The sequence below is a fragment of the Ambystoma mexicanum genome, chromosome 11 (genome assembly GCF_040938575.1).
Source record: "Ambystoma mexicanum isolate Mex_15411 chromosome 11, UKY_AmexF1_1, whole genome shotgun sequence".
NCBI lineage: Eukaryota > Metazoa > Chordata > Amphibia > Caudata > Ambystomatidae > Ambystoma > Ambystoma mexicanum.
In genome coordinates, this window is record NC_090934.1 from 125,189,618 (window position 1) to 125,214,081 (window position 24,464).

The window sequence follows — 24,464 nt, forward strand, 5'->3', positions numbered from 1 at the left end:
TGCTGTAAAGCCATCTGGTCCCGGGGCCTTGTTTTTGGGTAGATCGCTGATCGCTTTCGTTACCTCCTCTATCGTGATTTGAGCGTTTAGCGTTGACTGGTCTTCTGGTGTAATTGTCGGGAGATTTATATCTTTTAAGTAGTTTGTCTGATCTTTCGCTGTTGGATTGTCCGACGCGTATAGTTTTTGGTAGAAGCCTCAGAATTTTTCTTTTGATTGTGTGCTTATTTGGTCGTTATCCTTCAAGGCTTTTACCGTTTGTTTTTGTATTCTGCCTTTTAATTGTCTCGCCAGTAGTTTATCTGCTTTGTTGGCTTTCATGGCGTACCAGTGTTTTAGGTGTAGTAAGTGGTTTTCAGCCCTTTGGTCCGGATTGCCTTGAGTTGGCCGTGTATGTGTCTGTAGGCTCTTTTTAGTTTCTGGGTATGCTTGATTGTCATTTCCTCCCTTATTTTGACTGTTTTTTTCCAGTTCCTCTTCCCATTTGCGGGATTGTCTGTCCTTTTGTGCTTTTAGAGCTATCAGGTGGCCCCTCATTACCGCTTTGAAGGCTTCCCAAATTGTGGATTTCTTCGTTTCGGGGGAGTTGTTTTGGGCGAGATATTCTTCAATGTGGCCTTTGATGGATTCCTGCATCACTGTGTTCTGAATGATTTCTCTCGGCAGGGTCCATTTCCAGAGTCCGGATTGTTTGCGGATGGCTGGGATCGACATAAAGATTGGTGCGTGATCCGAGATTGATATGGGGCCCGTCTCCACTTCCTGTATTTCCCTTAGAAGGCTCACCGATGCCCATATATAGTCGATTCTGGAGCTCATACTATGCACGTGAGAGTGGTATGTATATCCCGGTGTAGGGCCTCTTATTTTCCGCCAGACTTCTTTTTTTTTTTTTTTTTTTTTTTTTTGGGCAAACTTTTTATTGAACTTTTCAGATTTTGACAACAAGGCAACAATACAAAGAAAGAAAACATCCCCCTCCACCTCACCCAAACCCCCCATTGCCCTCCCCCCCCGGACGAGCATTCAAAATCCCCCATCTTCCCTCTCCTAGACAGTTCCCTCACCCTATTGTAGCTCAAGTCTCAAACGCTGCGGACACCATATCACTCTGTAGTCATCTTTGAGAAAAGTCAGTCTCTCCCCAGTCGGCAGCAAAGCTTTGCACTTTATTCTCCATGGCATAAGTTGCCCACTCCAAGGTCACTATGTCCCAAACTTTCCGCAGCCAGTCCTGTTCCCTTGGAATCTCAGGGCTCCTCCATCTTTGGGCTATCAACAAAAGGGCCGCCAGCGTCAAAATTGCTTTTGCTTTTTTTCCCTGCCTCTGATCCTCCCCTCATCAGAAATCGCCCGGACGCCCAGGATGATCTGCATCGAGTCTGTGTATCTCCCGGGCCAAAAACCCTTTTCTGCGCCCTTTGTACCTCAACCCAAATGGTGCAATCTTGGGGCATTGCCACCAAATGTGTTCTGCAGTGCCTACCAAACCACAACCCCTCCAGCAGCTGTCCGGTCTCGTGGGGAACATCTTGTGAAGCCTGGCCGGGGTGTAGTGCCATCCGAATAGGAGCTTATACCATGCTTCTTGGAGCTGGGACGCTCTTGCTAATTTGGGTATCTTCTTCCAGTCTTTCCCACTCCTCCCTACTGATTTCCCTCCCTAGGGCCTTTTCCCATTTCTGCATGTAAGGCCACTGAAGATCAGGTTGCGAGCTATTCAGGATCTTATAAATATTGGAGATAAGGCCTTTCGTACTGTCGTTGGACAGTAGAAATCTCGCAAATTGTGTCGGCTCCCTAGTTGCCGCCTTTCTAACTCCCGGGTGAAGTACCCAATGTCTTATTTGAGCGTTGCGCAGTCTTCCCTTCTCCAGTATTGCAAATACCCTTTTGCAGTCCTCAAACGACAACAGTTCCCCCTCTCAAAACATATCACATAACTTCCCACAACCTCCCTCCTGCCAACTCTCAAAAGTCCCCCTCTCCAGGCCCGGGGAAAAGTCGCCATTACCAAAGAGCGGCGTAAATGGAGACGGGAATGCTATTCCCTTGGCCCTTACCATGCTATCCCAGATATCCACCATTTGTTTGATTATAGTGCTTTCATAGAAGTGCCCCGGTCTAGGCTCCCTAGGGAGCCAAAGGACTTCCGAGAGGCTACGGTGGGCCACCGCTCTGTCCATTCTCACCCAGAGTTTCTCTCGCTGACGCTCCCCCCCCCCCCCTCAACCCTCCCTTCAACCATTCCCTCATAATTTGTAGCTGAGTTGCCTCATAATACCGCCGAAAATTCGGCAAAGCTAGGCCTCCCTCCTTTCTAGATGCCATTAGCAAACCACCCTGCACTCTTGGTCTTTTCCCTTCCCACACGAAATCTTTAGTCAGAGTCCCCAATTCACTAAAGAAGCTGGATGGAACAGGCTGTGGGATAGCCTGGAATAAGTACAACAGCCGCGGGAGCGTGACCATCTTCACCGCTGCGATCTGCCCTAGCCAGGATACTCTAAGGCCTCGCCATCTACGATAGTCCCTTCGAATTGCTCTAAGGAGCGGGGGAAAATTCGCTTGGTACCACCCTGAAATTGTTGCCGTGATCTTTACCCCCAAGTATTTAATCCCGCCCGGACTCCACAACAAGTGAGTACCTTCCTTCATCTCCTCAAGTTCGAGTCCCCTAAGCGTTAGATTGAGGATTTCTGACTTGTTAACCTTAAGTCCCGAGGCCTCCCCAAATTGTTCCAACAGGGAAAGGCTAACCTGAAGCGACTCTCTGGGCACCGTCAACATCAGCAACATGTCGTCAGCAAAAGCGGTGACCTTCTGTTGTCCCAAACGCCAACTGCCCCCACCCCCCCCCCCAAAACGGGATGCCTCGTATATCCGGCTTCTCCCTGATCGCTTGCACTAAGGGTTCCAGGTACAGCGCATAAAGAATAGGGGAAAGAGGGCAGCCTTTCTTAGTCCCACTTTGTAAATTGACCCTTCTAGTAGCTGTCCCATTCACCATTATTCTAATTGATGGAGCTTTTGAATTAGCCTGGACCATCGTGAGAAATGCCACCCCCCCGCCCCCCATGCCCATCTTTTCCATTACGCAAAACGGAAAAGACCACTCCACATGGTCAAAAGCCTTTTCCGCGTTGAGTGCCACCAAGACCGATGGGGTGGATGTTCTCTGGACTTTCAACTAAATAGGCCACCCGCCTGATGTTATCTGTCTGCCGGCCCTTGACAAAGCCTGCTTGGTCGGGATGTATTAGAGAAGGAAGAATGGTGTCCAGCCTGTTAGCCAAGATTTTAGTATAAATCTTGCCATCTATATTGATCAAGGCAATGGGGCGGTAAGCTGCTCTCTTCCGGGTCCTTATGCGGCTTGTGGACAAGGGTCACCTTTGCTTCCTCAATCGACGGGGACATTTTACCTCTGTCGAAATGTGTTGAATAGGGAGGTCAATTGCGGGGCCAACTGTGTAATGAACATTTTATAAAAGGCTGCGGTATAACCGTCGGGGCCGGGGGCTTTATTCACTGGAAGGGCTCTGACCACTCCCCTTACTTCCTCCTCTGTGATTTCTCGGTTTAAGGCTTCCCTCGTCTCCCTATCAATTTCCCGCAGCTGGACGGATTGTAAAAACCTATATTGCGCCTCACTAAGGGGGTTTTGGGATGCATAAAGGGAGTCCTAAAACCCTGCTATAGCCTTCTTCCCTCTCTGTTACCCTCACCCCAGTGCCCAGTTTTAAGACCGTAATGGCATTTTTCGCCCTTGTTCCCCAAGTAGCCGTGCCAAAAGCGTACCCGCTTTATTCGCCTTTGCGTAATACTTTTATTTCACACAGCTAGGAGTGCCCTTTCCGCCTTCTTGGTACATAGTAATTCTAACTGGCCCAGCGCCTTCCTATATTCCTGCATGGCTATTCGGGATGGGGTTGCACCTGCTGCCTGCCTAGCTGCCTCAAACTCTGCCTCCAATTGTACCTCCAAAGCCCTTAACTGCTTCACTCGAAAAGCGGTTGCAGCAATTAGATCCCCTCTGATTGTATTAAAGGCGTTCCACCTTATCCCCTCTCCCGTATCCTCCAGCCTATTTATAGCAAAGAAGGTCTTAATCTTCTCCTCAATTCCTTCCCGAACTACTGGGTCTCTCGAGCGCACCTGGGAACTTCCAGCCCCATACCCCCCTCTCCCTCCTACCCAAATCCATAACCACTGATACTACCTTATGGTCGGCTATTCCAATCGGTCCCACCTGCACCTCCCGGATACCTCCCACTAGTCCTACTGAGACATATATATAATCTATTCTAGATTGAGATCCATGGACCCCAGATAAGAAGGTATAACCCTCTGCATCTCTCTTTACCTCCCTCCACACATCCCGCAACCCCCAGGTTCCTGATCTTATCCTTCAATTCAGCCAACAACACTGCCCCACCACCTCTCAAACCTTTACCGCTTCTATCCCGTACCCTATCCCATGCGATATTCAAACCTCCCAATAAGATAATTTGCCCCCAGGATTGCTCTTCCAACATTTTCAATACCGACAGCAGAAATTGTTCCTGACCAGAGTTGGGGCTGTATTCCACTGCTATGGTGTAAGGGGCATCCTGACACTTCCCCCTAACCACTAATTATCTCCCCTCTTTATCTCTCGTGACTGCCTCCACTCTGAAATTAACCGTGCTTCGGATAGCTAGTGCTACCCCCTTCGTTTCACTGTGTCCTGAAGCATGCAATATCTGATCAAAGCCTCTCAGCTTCAACCGTCCCTGGTTTTTGGGTAGCAAGTGCTTTTCTTGGAGTCCCATAAAATCAGGTCTCTCCTTTCTCGCGAAAAGTTCCAACTTCTTCCTCCGTAAGGGAGAGTTCAACCCTCGCACATTATGCATTACCCAAATTTAAGGAGTTAAAGTTTGAGACTTAGATCTTTCTTTGAGCAACTGTCTTCTCGCCTTTCTCCTCCTTGAATGCCTCACCTCCTCCCCCCCCCCCCCTTCCCTCCCTGGAAGATCATCCCCTTCCCGCTTGCTCACCACTCCTAACTCGGGCATCACAGCCCTTTCCGTACCCAAAATGGTTGCTCCTCCTCCGACCCATGTCTTCATTTCTCCTTCTAGAGGCCCACCACCCCTTTTGCCGCGTCAGAAATTAGGAGCCATTGGGAGAATTACTCCTCTCTTCACTAGGGTTCCCTTTTTGCTTCCTCATGCCATCTTTGTCACTTTTCCTCTTCTCTCCCACTGTCGACCAGCTCCAAGGTTTCAGCCTGTTGCGTCCCACCACACCCCTCACTCCGAGCTCGTCAGGGTTTCCTCCAGTTCAATGTGAAGTGTGTCGGCCCCTTCCTGTACGGTTGTCACCCGTTTCTGGGCTCCCTCCCATTCAAAAAGTAGACCAAACGGTAAAGTCCACTTAGAGTCCCAATATTGGGTCCAAAAGCGATACCTGACATATCGTACGTCCTTGTTCAGTACTTTTACCAGCGGGCCCATTTTCCTCCTCTTTGAGAGTGCTAGCCGCCAAGTCCTAAAACAAAGCGATCTGCTGACCTTCAAACATAAGGGGCTCACTCAGTCTTGCTGCCCAAATGATTGCTTCCTTCTGGGCGTATCTAGCAAATGCCGCCAGAACTTCTCTGGGCCTCGCCCTCTGGTTTTTGACCAACCGACCAGTTCTATGTACCCGGCCCAACTCAATCTTCTCGGGGTTACCTTCGCCCAAGATGCCCGCAAAGATGCCTTGGAGAACCTCCTTTTAGGTCCTTATCTGGGACTGACTCTGGTAAAGATTTCACTCTAATGTTGACCCTACGGGATCTGTTCTCCAAGTCCTCCAGTTGGACCTCAAGATTCCTCGTAGCCACGTCTAACCTCTCTATGGCTTCACTGTTAGCTGTGGTTTCCTCATCTACCTCTTGGAGGCCCTTTTCCAGGGTATCTGTCCTTTCCCCCAATTGGCGGGTTTCTTGTCTTATCTCTCCTAGGACCTCGTTCAAATCTGTTCTCATTAGTTGAAATTGATCTTGAAAAGTCTTGGCTAAATTCAGTTGTAAGGCATGGAGCGCCCCCAATAATTCCTGTCTAGTCATCACAGATCGCTCCTCCCCATCCCCTGATCCGCATCTTCTCCAGACTTCTCCCGGGGCCCTCCCTTAAGGTATGCACTGGCCAAATTGCAGGTAGTGTTCAGACCACGTCACTTACGGCTTGTGCCCCCTTCCCTTCTTTTCCTTTAGATTTGGTAGTCCTGTTGCTTCGGTCCCCGCTGTCCTCGCGGTAATGCCGGTCCCAAAAAAGGGATTGTGGATGAGCTAGAGCCCACAGGCCCCCCCCCCCACTTCACACACCGAGGCCGGGAGGTAATGTTGTGAAAAATCCAAGAATAGAGACACTTCGGATCTTTAAAGCTGCCAAAGATGCTGGGCTGAGCCACCTCCTTCACCTCCTCAATCGGTACTGTGCAGGACTACACAGAGCACCACCGATCTCACTTTCCCCCTTGATGACACTCCCCAGACGCCTTATGGAGGTCCACTCTGCTCTCTGCGGGGAAACCGCTTCCCCCGAACGTCCTCTGTAGATGGCTCGCCTATTCCAGCGGGGAGTCAAGAACACCGCCCCGGGCCCGTCCCCCAGGTACCAAGTGGGCCGCATGGCACTGCAGACCGCGATCTGAAATCACTGCGGGCAGACTTCAGTCCCTCCACCCGATGCTCCTGGTGCCAGGGGGGGGGGGACCCACCAGGGGGCTCAAACTCATCCCCCCCCCCTCCTTTCTGCAAACCAGGTCCCCTGGAGTCTCTGGGAGGCAGATACTTTCTCCCAGCCTGCCCTCCCAACACTGTGTCCACTCACTTAATATGGCGACGTGGGACAAAACCTCCGACCTCCACCGCGGCCTCCTTATCCTCAGTGCTTTGCCGCTATCAGTCGCCCCCATGGCGCCTGCTCCTTTCCACGTGCCCCGTTCTGACCCAGAGCCGCTCCCCCTCCGCTCCTCCAAACGTTCTTCCTACCTCTCCAGGGGGGGGGCGCGCGCGTGCGATTACTCCACCGCAGATCGCCTCCCGAGCTCCGTGGGGCACACAGTGTGAAACCCGCTCGCAGGTCTTGCTCCGAAGAGCCTCCCAGCTCCGGACAGTACCGCCCCGCGCCGCCTCCTCACAGGCTCCGTCCAACGGCTGCACCCGCGGCCTCTGCCACCTGCAGACCGGCGCCTGCCGTGGGGTGCTGCTTAGACTTTCGGCCTGTACCAATTCACTCTCTGCTCTCACCTCACTCGCCGGGGGCCCTTCTTAATTGCTATGGACACCTGTTGATGGAGCAGTGGGCACCACTTTGCAACTGGGTCCGGAAAGCGCCGTCGGCACGTCTACTCGGTGCCGTGGGCCATCTTGGAATTCCCGCCAGACATCTTCTAGTTCTAGCTTGTGCATGGTATTCTTCAGGGATAGTGACGGTGTGCCTTAGTGTGAGTAGTTTGGGTTTGATCTGTCTTCATTTGGAGGCAATGCCATGTTGAAATCTCCAGCTAGGATCGTCTCTTCTTGTGTGAAGTGCTCTAGTTTGTTCAGGGCGTCTTTCAGGAATTGGTCTTGGCCCGTATTTGGGGCGTATACAGTAGCGAGTGTTGGATGTCTGTTCTCAATTCTTTGTTGCTAGGAATCTCCCTTTATCCTCTAGTGTTTCTCGGTTTTGGACGTTGAGGATGTCCGCAAATGCGATCAGCACTTCCTTTTTGTTTTTTTTTTCCCTGTCGTTTGCGTGAATGATCCGGTTATATCCTTTCAGACGGATTTTCCCTTCGCCTTTTTTCTGTATGTGTCTCTTGTAGCATGTCAAATTTCCCCTGCTGTAGTTGTTCTACTCTTCCTTTTGACTGGGGAGTTCAGGCCTCTGATGACTAAGTATTTTCAGCCCCATCCTGTTGTGTGATTCTCTGTGCTTGTAGGTTCTCTTTCGGTTTGATTAACGTTGATATTTCCTGCGTGCCAGTGAATTCCCTTCCCATTTTGGTGATCCAGCTTACTTTCCCTCTTTTTCTTCCCCCCCCCCCTTGCATACCCCAACTGAACTCCCCTCTCCTCCTCCCCTTATAACATTCCTGAGGAAGGCACTGGGCCCTATGATCGCTTGGGCGTATATCCTTCCATGCCATGCCCCCTCACCCTCAGGAGTAACTGTCGTGAGGAGTCCTAAACCTCACTAAAAGTGTCTTAGAGTTCCTGTATGATCCCAACTCGCAGCCGCTGCGGCTGTACCTGTGGTCGCTTCTTGGTAACTAGTTTCGTCGGAATTCTGGTGGCCAACGTTCTTGTCTGAATGGTGGATGTGACCTTTATTTATGTCCTGGCGGCTCCGTGGGGTGTTTTGTTCCCTTTACCGTGGACGAACCCCTTGGGGCTCTCCTTCCCTGAATTGGATTACTATCGGTGGCCTGTGGATCCTCTCTCTTGTAGATTCATAATCCGCTCCCCTTCCTTGACTGTGTTGATCCTTTGTTCTTCCCTTCCCATGTGAATAGAAGACCGAACGGGAATGTCCATTTATAACAAATTTGTTTTGCCGTCAATTCTTTTGTTATATGTGACATCTCCCTGCGTTTTTGGAGGGTTGATTGTGCTAAATCTTGATAAAGTTGCATTTCTGTTCCATTCATCCTGATGTGATCCATCGTTCAGGCTTTCCGCAGGATCTGCTCTTTTTGAGGATACAGTGACATTGCGATCAGGACGTCTCTTGGGCGTGCTCCAGGGGCTCTGCTGCGGCGTGGGCCCACCCTGTGTATTCTATCTATCTGGATTGTCATTTTATCGTCCTCTTCTAGGATGTCTCGAAATACTTGTTGGCCTGCTTGTCTGAGGTCCTTGTCTTCGATCGTCTCTGCCATGTTTTTGATTCCAATGTTAGCTCTGCTGGAGCGATTTTCTAAATCCTCGCATTGGGCTTCCAAATCTTGTGATAGTCTTACCAATCTCTCTTGCACTTCCGCATTTTGTTGTGTTTCTTCGTCAATATTCGGAACTGTTTTTTCCAAGATGTCTGTTCTTTCCCTATCTCTATTTTCAGCTCCTGGACCGCCTGTTTCATTTCTCCTTTCATGGTTTCAAATTGGGAGTGCATGGAGGTCATGAATTGGTCTTGGAATTCTTTGAACCATTCTGTCATGTCTTCTTTCGTGGTCATGTCTATGTTGTCCTCTTAGTCTTGGGTTCTTTCGCCTTTCTCGTTGTGTGGTTATTTTCTGGCTTCGCTTGTCACGTTTGAACCCCAGAGGCGCTTCAGGTTTTGCTGTTGTTTTTGCTTGGTGGCCGTAGCTTGGGCTTTTCTGTCCCTGGATGTGGACATGTGTGCTTGCACTGTGCTAGCTTGGAACGAGGATTGGGTTGTTCCTCGCTTTCTGGAAGGTTGTTGGAGTGTTTTGCACGTTTCTTGTATACCCCCTAGGATGTGGGTTTGTTGCGCCTTGTTGGGAGTTACGGGTCGGTGGTGCAAGTTGTTGCTGGGGATGGTGGGGATCTGCCGCTTTTCCTCCAGCCCTCTCGTCCGCGTTTTGGGGGGGGGTGGGTGTCCTCCGTGTTATTTTGCGGTCTCTAGTCTTATAGAGACCGGGGGTGAGGAGCCCCTTGAGTTTTGATTGCATGGGCCTTCCTGCGCCCCTGCTTCTCGTGTGCTCGGAATTTGGTATGCACAGAGGCGCGGGGGGGGGGGGCGTTTGGACCCCGCGGCCCTCTTCGGCGTAGTAGTGCGGGTTTTTGCCTGTCGGTGCCCGGGGGTATGTTGCCCCTTGTTGTATGCCTGGCCGTCCCTGTTCTGCCCCTCCCCTAACCCCCCAACCCCTGTCCGTGGGTCCCTGTCGATGGGTTCTTGGCGGGTGATGGGTGGCGCCAGGGGGGCCTGTTCCCCCTGGGGATTTCCATGGCCTTCCCGGCCTTGTCCGGGGCGTTAGGCCGCAAATTTCATTCCCTTCTTATAGGCCCCTCCCGCTCCTTCTTACCTCGCTTTCCTCCGACTGCTTCTTGTTTGGCGGGTCGTCGAGTCGGTGGTCTGGTGGGCTTCCTGCGTGACTGCGAGGGGCCGGTCTCCAACCTCCGTCCGCAGGCCGTGCCCCACCTCTGCCTCGACTGCTTCTGGGTTGCTCCGTCGGTGAGTCCCGTCTCTGCTCCTCCACCCTGCCTTGACTCGCTCCGGGGGTCCCCGAGGGCTTGCCTGCTCCGCTGCCGTCTCTGCGTATGCCTGGGGCTCTGGGGTGTGCCTCTCCTTTCCGGCGTCCGGGCGTCTCCTTGTCCTTGGCCGGGGGTCTGGCTCTTCGCTGTTGGGTCCCGCTAGGGAGGGACCCAGCTTCTCTGCCCCACTCCTCCGTCTGAGGTCTCTGGGTGTTGCGCAGCACAAAGAGGGGCGCTTTGCTGCTGTTGTGCGGGGGGTGCTGCTCCGGATAAGTCGTGCGTTTCTGGGTGTCTCTTCTCACTGTGGGCCTCCAGGTTCGGCTTTCAGGTAGGGCCACTTTGGTGCATTATTGTTGTACTTGATTAATGCGGCCGTGAGCTGGCAGACTGAGCTCCGCTCACGCATGTCTGCTCAAATCGGCCGCCATCTTGGAATCCTCAATGTTGTTTTTTAATGTTTTATTGCGATGTCTGCGGACACCAACCGCTGTCTGCGAATCCAAGGTGACGGGCGTTTCCAAAAATCTGACGCACTTCATGCTTTTCACTATCCTATCTGGGCGCGTCTGAAGTCCGTGGACACCACGGTGCCCTCTAAGCCAATCTGAGTCCTGTCCACGGACCGAACAGGGAAGTGTTCACAGGGCGGACATGGATATCACTAATTTTATTAGACCTATTTTTTGGTTGTTTAAAAAAAAAAACTACTGGACGGATTTCCACCAAGCGCTGCTCCTGTCGCAAATAAATTGTGAAAATCCGTTCAGCGGTTTGGGCTGTAGGTGTGAGCAAAGTTTTATTTATTTATTTTTTTTCTTAAATTTGTTTAATTCTTTCTTTTTTTTTCTCCATTCAGTATATGGGGGGAAAAAAGAAATGTTGGGACCCCCCTATAACTTTGCTCCCCCTCACCACCCCGAACCCCTTGACCAAAGTTTGCAAAACAATTCAGAGTGGGCCATATACTTTTTCTGCAAGGTTTGATGAAGATTCGTCCATGGGGAGCAAAGTTTTAAGCCACCCAAAAAGCGCTCTTCGTATGGGTTTAGCAACTTAACCATAACTACATGGCCGCTACTATTTATTTATATAGATATCGATCTCTACAGATCTCTCTATCTCTCTATAGAGATATATCATATCATGATTCCTTTTATATAACTTTTAGTGTCAGTGTTTCTTTGGGCCCATGTGTATACTTTCTTTGTACTGCCTACAGCCATTTTTCCCTGCCAAGATCAGCCTGGCTGCTCAGCCGTTGCTACCAACAAAACCTGTGTGGTTTAGGCATATACTAAGTGTTGGAGCCATCTGTCCCAAGTGGTGGGGGTCTTCTGAACTACTTTAGTAAAACGCCTAACACTATTAAATTGGGCCTCCAGAATCCACACACAATGTGTTCACAGTTAGGGGGAGGAGGGTGGTTCTTGTATCCCCCATGGGAGGCTTGAGGTATCCAGAGAAAATTTGACATTTGTAGTCAACCCACTTTGAACAAATTCAGTGCAAACATACGATCTTTGGTTTACGATGACCTCACCAGCAGCATGATCTTGTGTCAATATAAAAAACAAACTGAAAAACACTTGTAAGCATTCTTGAAATCATTGCTTTCTTTTTCTTTGTAGGCGAAGTTCGCCATTGAAGAAATAAACATTTTGACAGCTAAAGTTACAACTCCGTTCAAATCCGCCAAAAAAGGTCAGTTGGTTGCCGTTGACATATGATAGAAAGGTCAATTATAGGGGCTGATTTTGCCTCTGTTACTGCTTTAATTTGAATCTAGATTTGATGCTGTGTGCTTTTTGCAACTTGTGTAGCACTGATTGGGTTTCAGTGAAATATAAGCCAGGCACATTTTTGGAAAATAAAGGGCTGAATTATCTTTCCCATTCAGTAAGTAGGCTGTTCTCCTTGGCAATATTTTTTGCTTTTGCTTGTTATTTTAGACTTGTATTTGCCTTTTATTTTGCTGTATTTCTAAGTACTGATTTTTAGTTTGAACTATTAGGTGGTGCTTTAGTGCCACCTATAAGCCGGAGCTATTGCATTAGAGTACTGATTGTGGAAAAATGGCTTAGGAGGGACACAAAGCTTCTCCAGCATGAGGTCTGGCATGGATTCACATGCTCATGAATATTCCCCTTCAGACTGGGAATCCTCGAAGAAAAAATCTGTTTTAGTTTCACTTCTGCACTCTTTCTCCGAACAACCAATCACTTGTCTCTGGGTCATACAGCTACAGCTAATGACTGCCCTCTACCTAAGCCGCCCCTCTGTGGCAGCCATATTCAGATTTTTACCGCACGTTCAGTGATGGGAGTCCTCGTGCTTTAGCTCTCAAGCTTTTACTGCGTTTTAAGATGTTTCTCGCTCCTATTCTTTTTTTTCTTCCCCCAATCAATCCAGCTTCAATCTCCATCGATCCATCTTCCGCTTTAACGGGGACCCGTTTTCAGATTCTTCAGCGTCTCCAAGGGCGATTTTTGTTTCCCGTCGCGTTTCTTCTAGGGGGATTCCAGAAGCTTATTCCAGTCCTACCCCACGTGGACATGGCAGATGAGAAGGACTTGGCGCCTCTCTTCAAGGTTTGCCTCAGCTGCAACCTATGGAATGTTTTTTCGGGTGGCCTTTACTGCCTGCACTCGGAACCGACACCAATGGAGGATGACTGTGCGGCTTGTCGGGAGATGGTGCCCCACACGCAGACCAATCGGCGCAAGCACCTCAATGAGACGCTGCAGGCAAAGGCCCCTGCTCTGGGTGAGTCCCAGCAGCATGCCTCCCCTGCCCAGAAGAAAGGTTAGTGGTCTTGTCCCACGGGGGCCCAATTTAAGGCTGAGCACTGCAAGTCCACTGCCGGGAGCGACGTGCGCCTCAGCGGTCAGGGAGAGTATGGCGTCTCGGCGCCTTCACCCACAAGCCAACGCTCCGGATCTTCGAAGAAGAGGAAGTTTGACCATCCGGGCAAGCTCTTGGAGAAGGCCCGGCCCTGCAGAGCAGGCCAAGGGATAGCAGGGGGAGAGGTAACCCTCCCCCTAAGGTGAAGGCAGCGGACTCGGCCGAGACTGTGAAGGCCCAGGGGCATCAGACGAATGCCCAACTGTCCATCGAAGGAGTGATGGTGTCCCTCACGAAGGCCGCAGTGGTGGATCCGCAGGGCACGGCCCCAAAGGCGAGAGTATCCCTGCCTGCCTGCCAGGACGGAATGCTCTTTCCAGCCCATCGAAAAGACGCCGGAGAAGGTGATGCCTATATTTCCCCGAAAGAGTCTCCCTTGTTCGCAGAGAAGAGGGGGGGGGGGGCACGGTGGCCCTCCAGGGCACAAACCTCTCCTCAGAGGAGGAGCTCACCACCTCACGATCCTCTTTTCCAGCTCGTCCCGGAGGAGAAGAAAGGTTTCCTATACCAGCACCGAGAGGCAAAAAGGAAGATCATGCTGTTGATCCCACTGTTCGATACCATTTGGGATGAAAGGTTGTCCCTCATGAAGAACCCTTCATCAGCTCTGGCGAAGAGGGACCGTTATGAGAACATATACAGGGTGCCGGACTCTGTGCCCAAGTGCTTACAGTCCCAGCCGTCGCCAGACTGTTTCGGCAGCGGCCAAGAAGTCTTCGGGCTCCTCTTCAGTGTCAAAACAGGACTGAACAGGCCGTGGAGTCGGGCCCCCACCCATGCACCCCGGTGCAAGAGGCCTGTGACTACTGGTGGAGAAGACGTTGTACATTATGTTGGAGCTACTCATGTCCCTCATGGGCAAGGTGGTATGGGTCTTCACGGACACCACCACCATGATGTTCTACAACCGGAAGCAGGGGAACCAGATCCCCTGGCGCTCTCCCAAGAGGCGCAGGACCTTTTGGCACATCCAGTTTCATCTGGCAGGAGTGAAGAACGCAGTTGCCGACTGTCTCGTCGGGGAGTTGCGCTCATACCACGAGTGGGCCCTTTGGCAGGACTAAGTGGATCACTTGTTCCGCAGATGGGAGGACGGGGGGGGAAATCCCCAGATTGATCTGTTTGCGACGGCGATGAACACCAAGTGCCGGATGTTCGCCAGCAAGTTTCCTCAGCCGGGGAATATGGGGGACACGTTCACTTTCCCCTGGGACGGCCTGTTCCTGTACACGTTCCCTCCGTTGTTTCTTCGACTAGTCAATCAACAGACAGTACCGGTGCAGGATGATCATCGTTGCACCGGTGTGGCCAAAACAGATATGGTACCCGGACCTTCTGGACATGTCGGCATCCCCTCCAGTCAAGCTTCCGGCGGTCGCAGATCTTGTCGCCATGGAAGGAGGCGCCATGCTGAACCTGAAGGCCTGGCTCCTGTAGCGCTAGAGTTTGGGGGGGCTACGATCTCCCACTGGATTGTAAGGAGGTGCTCGCCAAGGCCAGAGCTTCGTCTAATTTCAAATGCTACAGGCACAAGTGGAAGAGGTTCGCCATTTGGTGCCGTACTTGGAAGACCGGCCATCTATGGGTCACTGCTCCGCAAGTACTTCTGTATTTGTTGTCGTTGGCCAAGGCAGGACTGGCCCATGCTTCCATCAAAGTTCATCTGGTGGCTATCTCCCGCTACACCATATATCCTGGACGATCATACATATGGTCGCATCGATTGGTCAAGGAGTTTGTCAAAGGACTATTTTGCTTGTTCCCGCCGGTGAAATTTCCGGCCCCGGTGTGGTAGCTCAAATTGTGGCTGACTAGGCTTATGGGACCTCCGTTCTAGCCTATGCATTCAGCACCACTGAAATCTGTCATGGAAAACTGCTTTTCTTGTGGGCATCACCGTCGCATGACGAGTGGGAGAGATCCATGCCCTCTTGTAAACCACATTATTTGACATTCCACGAGACGAGGGTGGTGCTATGGATGCATCCCTCCTTCATGCCCAAGGTGCTGTCGGACTTTCATCTAAACAAGCCCTTGGTGTTAACTGTATACTTCCGATGCCTTCGTCGCCGGCTGAGAGGACTTTGCACTCGCTGGATGTGGCTAGAGCGCTGAAGTTCTATGTGGACCGCCTGAAGAGTTTACGGAAGACGTTGCAACTGTTTGTGTACTTTGGCCCTGTGAACCATGGGAAGGCCCTCACTAAGGTTTCCATTTCCAGGTGACTCTCTGGCTGCATCACCCATTGTCACCGGTTGGCAAACCGAACGTTGCTTGGCCGTCCGATTCGACCAGAGCGTTCGCTACAACTATGGCGTTCTTGTGTGGTGAGTCCATGCTCGACATCTGCAGGGCTGCTACGTGGAGGTCGACCCACACCTTCACGATGTTCTACTGCGTCGATAGGGATTCCAGGGAGGAGTCCAGAGTCAGCCAAGCAGTGCTGCGCAACCTGTTCACTTGAATTTGAGCCTGGGCAGGAGGTCAGGAGGTAAGAGAGGCTTAATTTTGGGCCTTGCCACCTCCTGTCGTTGTGAATGTGTGTACTGCTATGTATTGTTTGTTCATGAGCATGTGAATCCATGCCAGACCCCATGCTGGAGAAGGAACAAGTTACTTACCTGTAACTGTTGTTCTCCAGCATGGGTCTCGCATGGATTCACATGCCATTTGCAATCCCCTCCCCCCATCCCCCCCATCCCCTCTGCGGCTCTTCTCTTGGTCCTACTGCCACTTTACGTGCTACCAAATCTGAATATGGCTGTCAGAGGAGGGGTTTAGGTAGAGGGCAGTCATTGGCGGCAGTATGACCCAGAGACCAGTGATTGGTTGTTATGAGAGAGACAGTTCAGAAGTGAAACTATTTTTTTTTTTTTTCTTTTCCTTAACCGAGGATTCCCAGCTTGACGGGGAATATTCATGAGCATGTGAATCCATGCTGGAGAACAGTTACTTACCTGTAACTTGTTTCTTATAGGTGATGGTTGGTTATTTGCCCACCCATTGACTGCCTGTGGCCATGCTAATCCCCATTGCGACCCAGCCCAAAACGGCTCCTCATGGAAACTGAGCTTGCTTTACTCAATCCTTACCATCAAACTTTGCCCTCAATGTGCTTGCCAGTGTTTTCTCAAAGCAATTGTCTTAATTGGAGTTGTAAATGTGCTACCGGTGTAATGGGTCTTAACCAGGTGTGCCTTCAGCCACTCGACATAAGCAGTAAGTGTGTTCTTCACTGAAATCCTATTAAACAAGCATTGGCAAAGCAATAGTTTTGGCTTGTGTATACATATTGGGCATTTGCCAGGTACTGCTATTGGATCCTCGGGTACTTGCACCGGCTACCATCAATGGCAAGTTAATACCAATGCCTGGCAAGTGCCTTTCCCATGCCTACACAAAAGCCTAAACTGTTAGCGTTGCCGATGCTTGTTTCTATGCTGCAAGGACTGCGTAGAAGCTAGTGGTATTCCCCCCCCCCCCCCCGTCTTTTGCTCTTAATGGAGGGCTCCATTCCTTTTTAAGTTAATGTCCCCTCGCTGCTCTTGCACTATGAATAGTGTAAGTGATTGTTATGGTATTTATTGAGTGCAGACCTATCTTCGGGGAGCAACCAGGCCCTTTTACAAGTGATATAAGGTAAGGACTGTTGGGCGAATTTTCCTAAAGTCCTACTGACATTAAGACTTTATCCCAGTGGTCTGTAGATATCCAACTCTTAGTTTCAGTCTGTACTAGCTCAGGACCTTGGTAGTGTGGTAGAGCAGTCAGGCTTACCTTAAGCGGAAGGCATGAGTTGTAGGTAGGTACTCAGAGAATTTTATACAGGCACAGCAAAGAAGCACTTGCACATAAATAAAAGATATAAATGTGTATTATATTTACAGTAGAATCACTTTAAATACTTCAGATGGTAACGATGGAACACTTCAAAGGGTACTTTCACTTTTGTGTTTTCACGGTTACACTTGTAGCAATGTTCGAAAGGGAAAGACCTTATCGTATCATCAGTAATTATGCACTCATGCAGTTTTCAACAGGTTATACAGTCATGCATTTATTCAGCAAACACATATAGAAAAGTCACTTAAAGAGGAAAATGGTGTTAGTGCAAAATGAGCTTAGTTCAAAGTTCTAGAGACGATTTTCCTCGCTTGGCAAGTATTTTAAATCCAAAAACGCAACCCTAGCTAAAGGCAGTTCGGAGAGGGCTTGAAGTCATGGCCGAGCGAATATTGAAGTTCCTGAGGATTTCTTCCAGTGTCTAAAGTTATTGAAGCAGCAAGTTGGCAACTAACAAAGGAGACCTAAAGACTGACTTATAAAGGGGGGACACAAGCAGCAGCTTGGGTCAGAGGTAAGATGGGGTTGCCCTTGTTGGGGATAATTCTCAAAATGTGCCAATTCCTCCCACCTTGGAGCCCTCCAGCTCTTTTGCTAAACTTTGGGAATTTGAGCTTTTGAATTCAATGTATTTTCTGTGTTTGTCTCCTTTTGAATTATGGAGTCTGACGAAATCCATAGGCATAATCTTTTCATTTGTGTCACACTGCACGCTCAGTGGAGTGACACAGGGAAGCCTTTCAGGCTTTCCCAGGTTTTAACTACCTTCTCTGGGACAAACTACTGTTTCCCAGAGTAAGTAAAGTGAAATTGACTTTACTAGTCTTTTTATATTCCTAGACCCAGCACACCCTATCTTACAATAGTGCTGGAGATGTTACTTAGTATCCCCTGTGTCTACTCATGTAGAGGTCACATGCTAGCCTCCCCCTCAGAATGTCTGGTGGCAGAGGTTTTACAACGAACTACCATGATTTTTCCCAACTGCAAACTATTCGTAGCTCTGGTAACGTTAATTCGCCATGTTTTTCAAGATGCTGTCTGAGCCCCCGCTGTAAAAAACAGGTCCTGGTCTTCTTTTTTCGCCATTTCTTTGTGGAAAGGTTAGTTTCTCTGCGCACCAAACCTAGTTTGGTCCCTTTGTTCATTCGCCTATGGCGGGCTTTCAGAGTGAGGACCGCTTCTGGTGGCAGAGTTTCTGGGGTGGGCAGGAAGTGAGCTAGGTGCCCGAAACTCCCTGTGCTTAGTCTCCATGGAGACCCAAATGCACTCTGGTGTGATTGGCTGGCTCACTGTCCGGCAAGGACAGCCACCCTGCTGGGTGAGTGGCAGCTATGCTGGAATGAATGGGAGAGAACTGAATAAAAGGCAAGTTTCTTGGCTTGGAAGGCAGTCGACCACTGGAACGAAAGAACCGAAGACTAGCTTGAAGAGGACGGCAGCTTCAACTCCTGGACCGTTGGTTTGCCCGGTGAAGCCCTACTGCAGGTCCGAATCGCCAAGTTCACCTCGACCAAGAAGCCCTACTAAGGACTATGATTTGGTGGGACCAATAAACTCCACAGTAAGCCACCTGGACACCTATCTCAGAGCTGGTTGCATTTTCCTCAGAGTGCTGCAGGAAACGGTATAACCAGGGAGAGGGACACCAGCTTGTGTGCGTTAGTTACAGCCACCGGAATTGAAGTTTGCCAGTTGCAAGCTTTTTGACCAGTCCCAGTTCAGTGCAGGAGGCACCTGACGTCCTTCCTTTTGTACCCACGACTGAGGCCCAGGAACAGCGAGATCTGCAGGAACTGCCAGGAACAGAAGTCCTCAGCTGCATCTTTTTCTTCATTGCAAGGTACTGTGAAATAAGACAGTACTTACCTCTCACTTAGCGGTTCTGTTGAGGGGGCATATGGAGAGGTCGTCGACCGTAACTCCCGTTTCCGGTGTTGCTGAGGTTCCTCCTTTGGAGGCTAATTCAAGGGACATGACGTCTAGTAAACATCGAAGGCCCCATAGTACCGGATTTGCAGAGGATCCTTGTATCAAGGCTAACATTTCAGTAAAGTCCCCTGACCAATCTGTGGAGTCAACTGCCTCATCTACACATGTAACACAGTTCTCCTCAGATGTTCACAAAATGGCGGGTGGTCCTGCGTTGTCTACAGCAGCCATTTTGGATTGTTCCTTCACACACACACACACACACTCTATCGTTGGTGGGTGCTGGGAACCTTCTTTTTGATGGACAACCTTTTCCACGCAACAGTGTGAATCCGTTCCGCCCTTCCTATGACTGGCGTGCTCGGATGGCACTACCACATTCGGTCTTCCTCTTACATCTGCCCCATTGGTCTGTGTCGACCCGGTTGGTGGTGGGCCCTCTTGGCAGGCCGCCTCTCTACGTTCTTGGGGGGTATGTTCCTCATGAGAGGCCTCTGCCCACTCCGGGGCCTAAGGCCTCGGCAGAGGATGCCTTTTTTGGGAAATGTCCTAGTCGGATGAACTCTGATCCCATGAGGGAGTACTTTAAGGGCCTTTTTAGGTATATATGCCCTCACTCTGTTGCCTGACTTGACAGTTCCTGTCATGGCGCCTGTCGCCCTGGCGGTAGCACCTCCTCTACCTCCTGGCCCTCCCCCGGCTCTTCCGCCTCTGCCTCCATTGTCACCGGTGGACAAGTCTTCAGCAGAGCGTGATGTCAATCTGACGCCTGTCACGTCGCAGTCTGGGTCCTGGATGCTCTAGACGACCCTTTGGCAGATCAGGACAGTGAGGACCAGCCCCGCTCTGTACGAGCATTTCACGACCTGGTACTAGACATGTCACTCCTTGACATACCAGTGCCTGAGGCCCCCGCTCTGCAGGAAGTGGTGCTTTTGGGGGTGATGACCTTGTCGCCACAGGACCGCACCGGCCTGTTCCTTCAGAGGAACGTTCTGGCAGAGGCCTGCAAGGTCTGGGATAAACCGCACACCGGGCTGCACATAAATGAATTGACGCCCGTTACAGGCTTCACACCTCTGAGGAAGTAGCCTTGGCGTCATGCCCGCTCCCGTCCTCTACGGTGGTAGCGGCCGCCACTCTGCAAACTAAGCCGGCCTCTGTGACTTCCGCAGCTGCGGCTCAAGTTCTGTCCAAGTATGACAAATTGCTAGATTCCTTGGGCAAGAAGATTTTTGCCAATTCAGCGCTGCAATTGCATCAGGCCAACGCGTAGCTCATCCTGGCGGCGGCAAACATGAAACTGTGGAGAGATTTGTCTGACTTTAAAGCCAGCTTGTCAGACATGTTGGCGCAGGATATGCAGGAGGCTTCTGCACACCATGTTGACACCTCGGCTCGTGGCCTCATGCTGGGGGTGGACACCTCGTCGGGCTTGGCTTCATGCAACAGTTTTCGAAGGAGGTCCAAGATAAAGTTCTGGACCTGCCTTTTGATGGCAAAGAGTTTTTTCATTCTTCAATGGATGACGAGCACGCAAACTGCCAAGTCTCTGTCGCTGCTAGTGAAAGGTCAGAGATCTGGGTCCCTATCTCAATCCTCTTCAGGCTTCAGAGGGTGACCAGGTAGCAGGGCTGATCCTCCGCCGGGTAACTTCCGCCGGAGGCAGCCACGTGGCCGGTTTTCCTCTGCCTTTGTCTGCCACTTCAGGGACAGGTAGTCTCTCCGCCGAAAAGTCTGCAAAATGTGAACCTGTGGGTTTTGTCCATCAAGCAGGCTTCCGCTTGCCCCTCCTCCTCCCCCACCCTACCCTTCAATACTCCCTTTTAACAGTCGGGGATGCCCTCCCTCAGAGCCGGGGACCAGAAGCTTCTAGATCTCGGGGATATAGAGCCCGTTCCCCTAGTGGAACGAGCGGAGGGCTTCTACTCTGTTCAGTGCCAAAACCCAACCATTCTAGACCTTTCCCAGTTCAACCTTCTCTGCCCCAAGAGAAATTAAAGGTGATTGCGCCCTGCCAAATAAAGTCCACTCTTCATACAGGCGACTGGCTCAGCGTTGTGGACCTTCAGGATGCTTATATGCATATCCTGCTCTGGAGTCCGCATCGGAAATATCTGCGGTTCTCCCTGGGAGAGGACCACTATCAGTTTCGAGTGCTCTCTTTTGGACTCAGCTCTGCGCCACGTGTCTTCACAAAGTTGTCAGTCATTGCGGCTTTTTTAAGGCTACAGGGTATTCGTGTGTATCCATATTTGGACAACTGGCTTCTGCGCATTCCATGTCCGGTGAATGCCTCGAGCAATCTTCAGTCTCTCCTTCAGCTCCTGTTCAATCTTGGGCTGTCGGTGAAGTGGCGGAAATCCTCCATGACGATCTCTCAGGATATGATATTCCTGGGTTTTTGTTGGAACACGATCGACTGCAGGGTGTACTTGACGGTGGACAGGATGGCGGATCTGTTAATCATGTGTCAACTCCTCATTCATTCGGAAAGCATGTCCACCTGGTGGTTCCAGAGGCTTCTGGTCCTCATGGCCTCGTGCGTGCTTGCTCTTCCCCTGGCGCGTCTCATGATGCGACTTAGGCAGTTGGCTTATCGGCGCTCCTGGCTCCAGGCGGTGGACCCGGACACCAAAATGATCCCGGTTCCACCCTACATGACGGATCTGCTTTGGTGGTCTTCCAGCAATCTGTCGGTGGGTGCGCCCTTTCAGGAGCACTTCCTCTTTATGCTTCCAGGAACGGGCTCAGAGCCTCCCTGGAGATGCTCTCGAAATTCCGTGGCACAAGATGAGGGCCTACGCCTTCCTGCCTCTTCCTCTGATTCACTGGGCGCTAAGCAAGCTCAGGAACATGTCGAATTCATAGCCCTGTGATGGCCAGCCAGATTCTGGTTTTCGTAGCTTCAGCATGTGTCAGTCTGCTCACCGATCATGCTTCCGCTGGTTCCCGACCTGCTTCACCAGAGCGATCAGCAGATGTGGCTCCCCTCCCCAAAATCATTCAGCTTGGCAGCTTGGTGCCTGAGTTAGTCTTTAGAAAGCTTCAATTTGTAAGCGGATAACATGCGTATTATCCAAGCGGCTAGGAAACCTTCGACCAGGTCTCAGTATAGGAGCAAATGGCTCCGTTTTTGTTACTGGTGTTTAGCCAAAAAGCTGGACCCCGGAGAAGCTGTCATCAATACGGTCCTGTCTTTCATTTCTTATCTGGCAGCTTCTGGCATACATACTTGTCTTGTCCTGTAGGACTTACTTGTCGGCTATTGCCGCTTACCTGTCGACGGACTCCTGCTCTTTTTCATTGACATCCCCTGTCATTAAAAGGCTTTTTGCAGGTCTGTTGCATCTATATCCACCCGTGCGTAACCCGCATCCCATGTGGGATCTGAATGTGGTCCTTTGCCATAGCCATGGGCTCGAAAGGTTTATGACAGACTTGAAATTCATTTCATGGAAAATGGCCTTTCTGATTGTGGTGACTTTGGCAAGGCGTGTAAGCAAGCTTTATCAGTAGAGCATCCATTCCTCACCTTTCACAAGGATAAGGTTGTCCTCCGCACCAATCCTTCTTTCCTTCCAAAGGTGGTATCCGATTTCTATCTGAACCAGTCGATTTCCTTCCTTCAGATGCCGATAGTGTTCTACATAATTTGGATGTAAGGCGTGCTCTTCTGTTTTATTTGGACAGAACATCTAATCTTCGGAGATCTTGGTGACCTTCAGAGACCCGAAAGGAAAGCCGGCCTCGAAAGCAATGATCTCCCAATGGATTGCTTCCTGTATCTCTGAAGCTTAGGCCGTTCAGGGCCTTCAGTCTCCAAAGGTAATTCATGGCCATCTTGTGCGGGGCAAGGCAGCTGCCATTGCCTTCCAAAAATATGTTCCCTGGAAAACCATGGCCAAAGGAGCTTAATGGGCTTCCCTATCAGCTTTTGTTAAACGTTACTACTTAGATCTGAGCTCCAGGGCTGTTGCTCAGTTCGGGCAGGCTGTTCTTAAAAACCTCCTTTCAATAAAGGAGTGCCAGCCACCCGTTATTCTGTAAGGAGTGCTTGGTAATCTCCCACAAGTATGGAGGAAAGGGGACAGGACATAGGAGAGTAATGAGTTACTCACTGTAGTAACTACCTTACTCCTAGTCCCCTTTCCTCCATACGCCCGCCCGCTGTCCCCTCTAATAAGTATCCTCTATTATTGCTTAAGTGGTCTCAAGACCTGGTGATGGAAAAGGCCTGAAGGGCGATGTGCAGGGCCGAGCTAAGGAGGGCAGGGTTACGGCCGCGTGCGGAACCCTGCATAAAAAGGAGACATTTACAAAATGCTTTTTTTTACAAAAGTGCACCGGTCCTGTCCCAAAGTATGGAGGAAAGGGGACTATGGACTAGGAGTAAGGTAGTCACTACGGTGAGTAACTTTATTATTCTGGAGGCTGACAAACTCCATAGGCATCCCCTTTTGTATTGTGAGACACAGCGCCCTCAGTGCAGTGTCAAAGAAGTCCCTTGGATTTCTATTAAGGATTAATACCTTCTCTTGGATAAACTACTGTTTCCAAGAGTAGTAAAGTGACATTGACTTAACTTTTTCTCTCTGTAGACTCAGCACACACACTATGTGGATTGCTGGGTGTTTACTTAGTAGCCCCTTAGTCTACTTTCTCATGTTTCATTTTTATGTTGCCCTCACTAAAATCAATGGCTGGTGGCAGTGGATTAATTTTCCTACAATTGTCAGTTTTACCGCAGGCTGAATCCTCAGCTGTATTGCTGCACCCATGGGTCAAAATGCATATTATCCTCTCAACAGAGCTGGATTTCCTCGCCACCACAGAAACTTGGCTTCATGCCGCAGCAGGTCCCTCTCTAACCCTCGCAGTCCCAGACAACTACTCCATCCTCAGGGCCGACAGACCTAATGCCCGTGGAGGAGGTGTAGCACCTGTATTCAAATCCTCGCTTGACATGAGATCTGTGACCTCCCCTCCTCTAAATTCCTGTGAACACCTATCCATTAAAATTCAAACTACCCCTAAGAACTCCATCACCCTGGAACTATTATACAGACCCCCCGGTCCCATAGGTTCCTTCAAGGAAGATATAACTTCCCTCATAGCTGAAAAATATAAACTTCGATCACAGAATATTATTCTAGGTGACTTTAACTTGGGTTACAATGATCCCCACGACACTCCAGCATCTTCCCTTGCTAATGCACTTGGCGAACACAACTACACTCAACTTAACACCTTACCTACACATCAGAAAGGCAGAACCTTAGACTGGCTCGCTGCCCACAACTGTAACATTAGCAATCTATTGACCTTGTTGCCCCTCTAAAACTAAGCAAAACCAAAGCACATCTTAACTCCTGGTACACACCAGAACTCAAAATATTGAAATAAAAAAGTCCAAAATGGAAACCCTTTGGGAAATAAATGCATCATAGGAACACAGTCAATCTTATAAATGCATCCTCCCTTTACAAAAAAGAAATAATTTGCACTAAAAAGGAAGCCTACAACACCAGAATAAGTAATGCTAGTTCCAATACCAAAGAACTATTCACTATCCTGAAGGAGCTAGAAAATCCCAATCCACCCATAGACACGTCCG

General features: G+C 50.2%; 1 protein-coding gene across 1 annotated transcript in view; it reads left to right on the forward strand.

The window, feature by feature from the left end:
* Positions 1 to 24,464, forward strand: part of CDCA8 (cell division cycle associated 8) — a 289,896-nt gene that overhangs the window by 72,913 nt on the left and 192,519 nt on the right. The window contains exon 5 of the mRNA XM_069622652.1: positions 11,800 to 11,872. Coding sequence (XP_069478753.1) covers positions 11,800 to 11,872 — 73 coding nt within the window. The remainder of the gene's footprint in view (positions 1 to 11,799; positions 11,873 to 24,464) is intronic.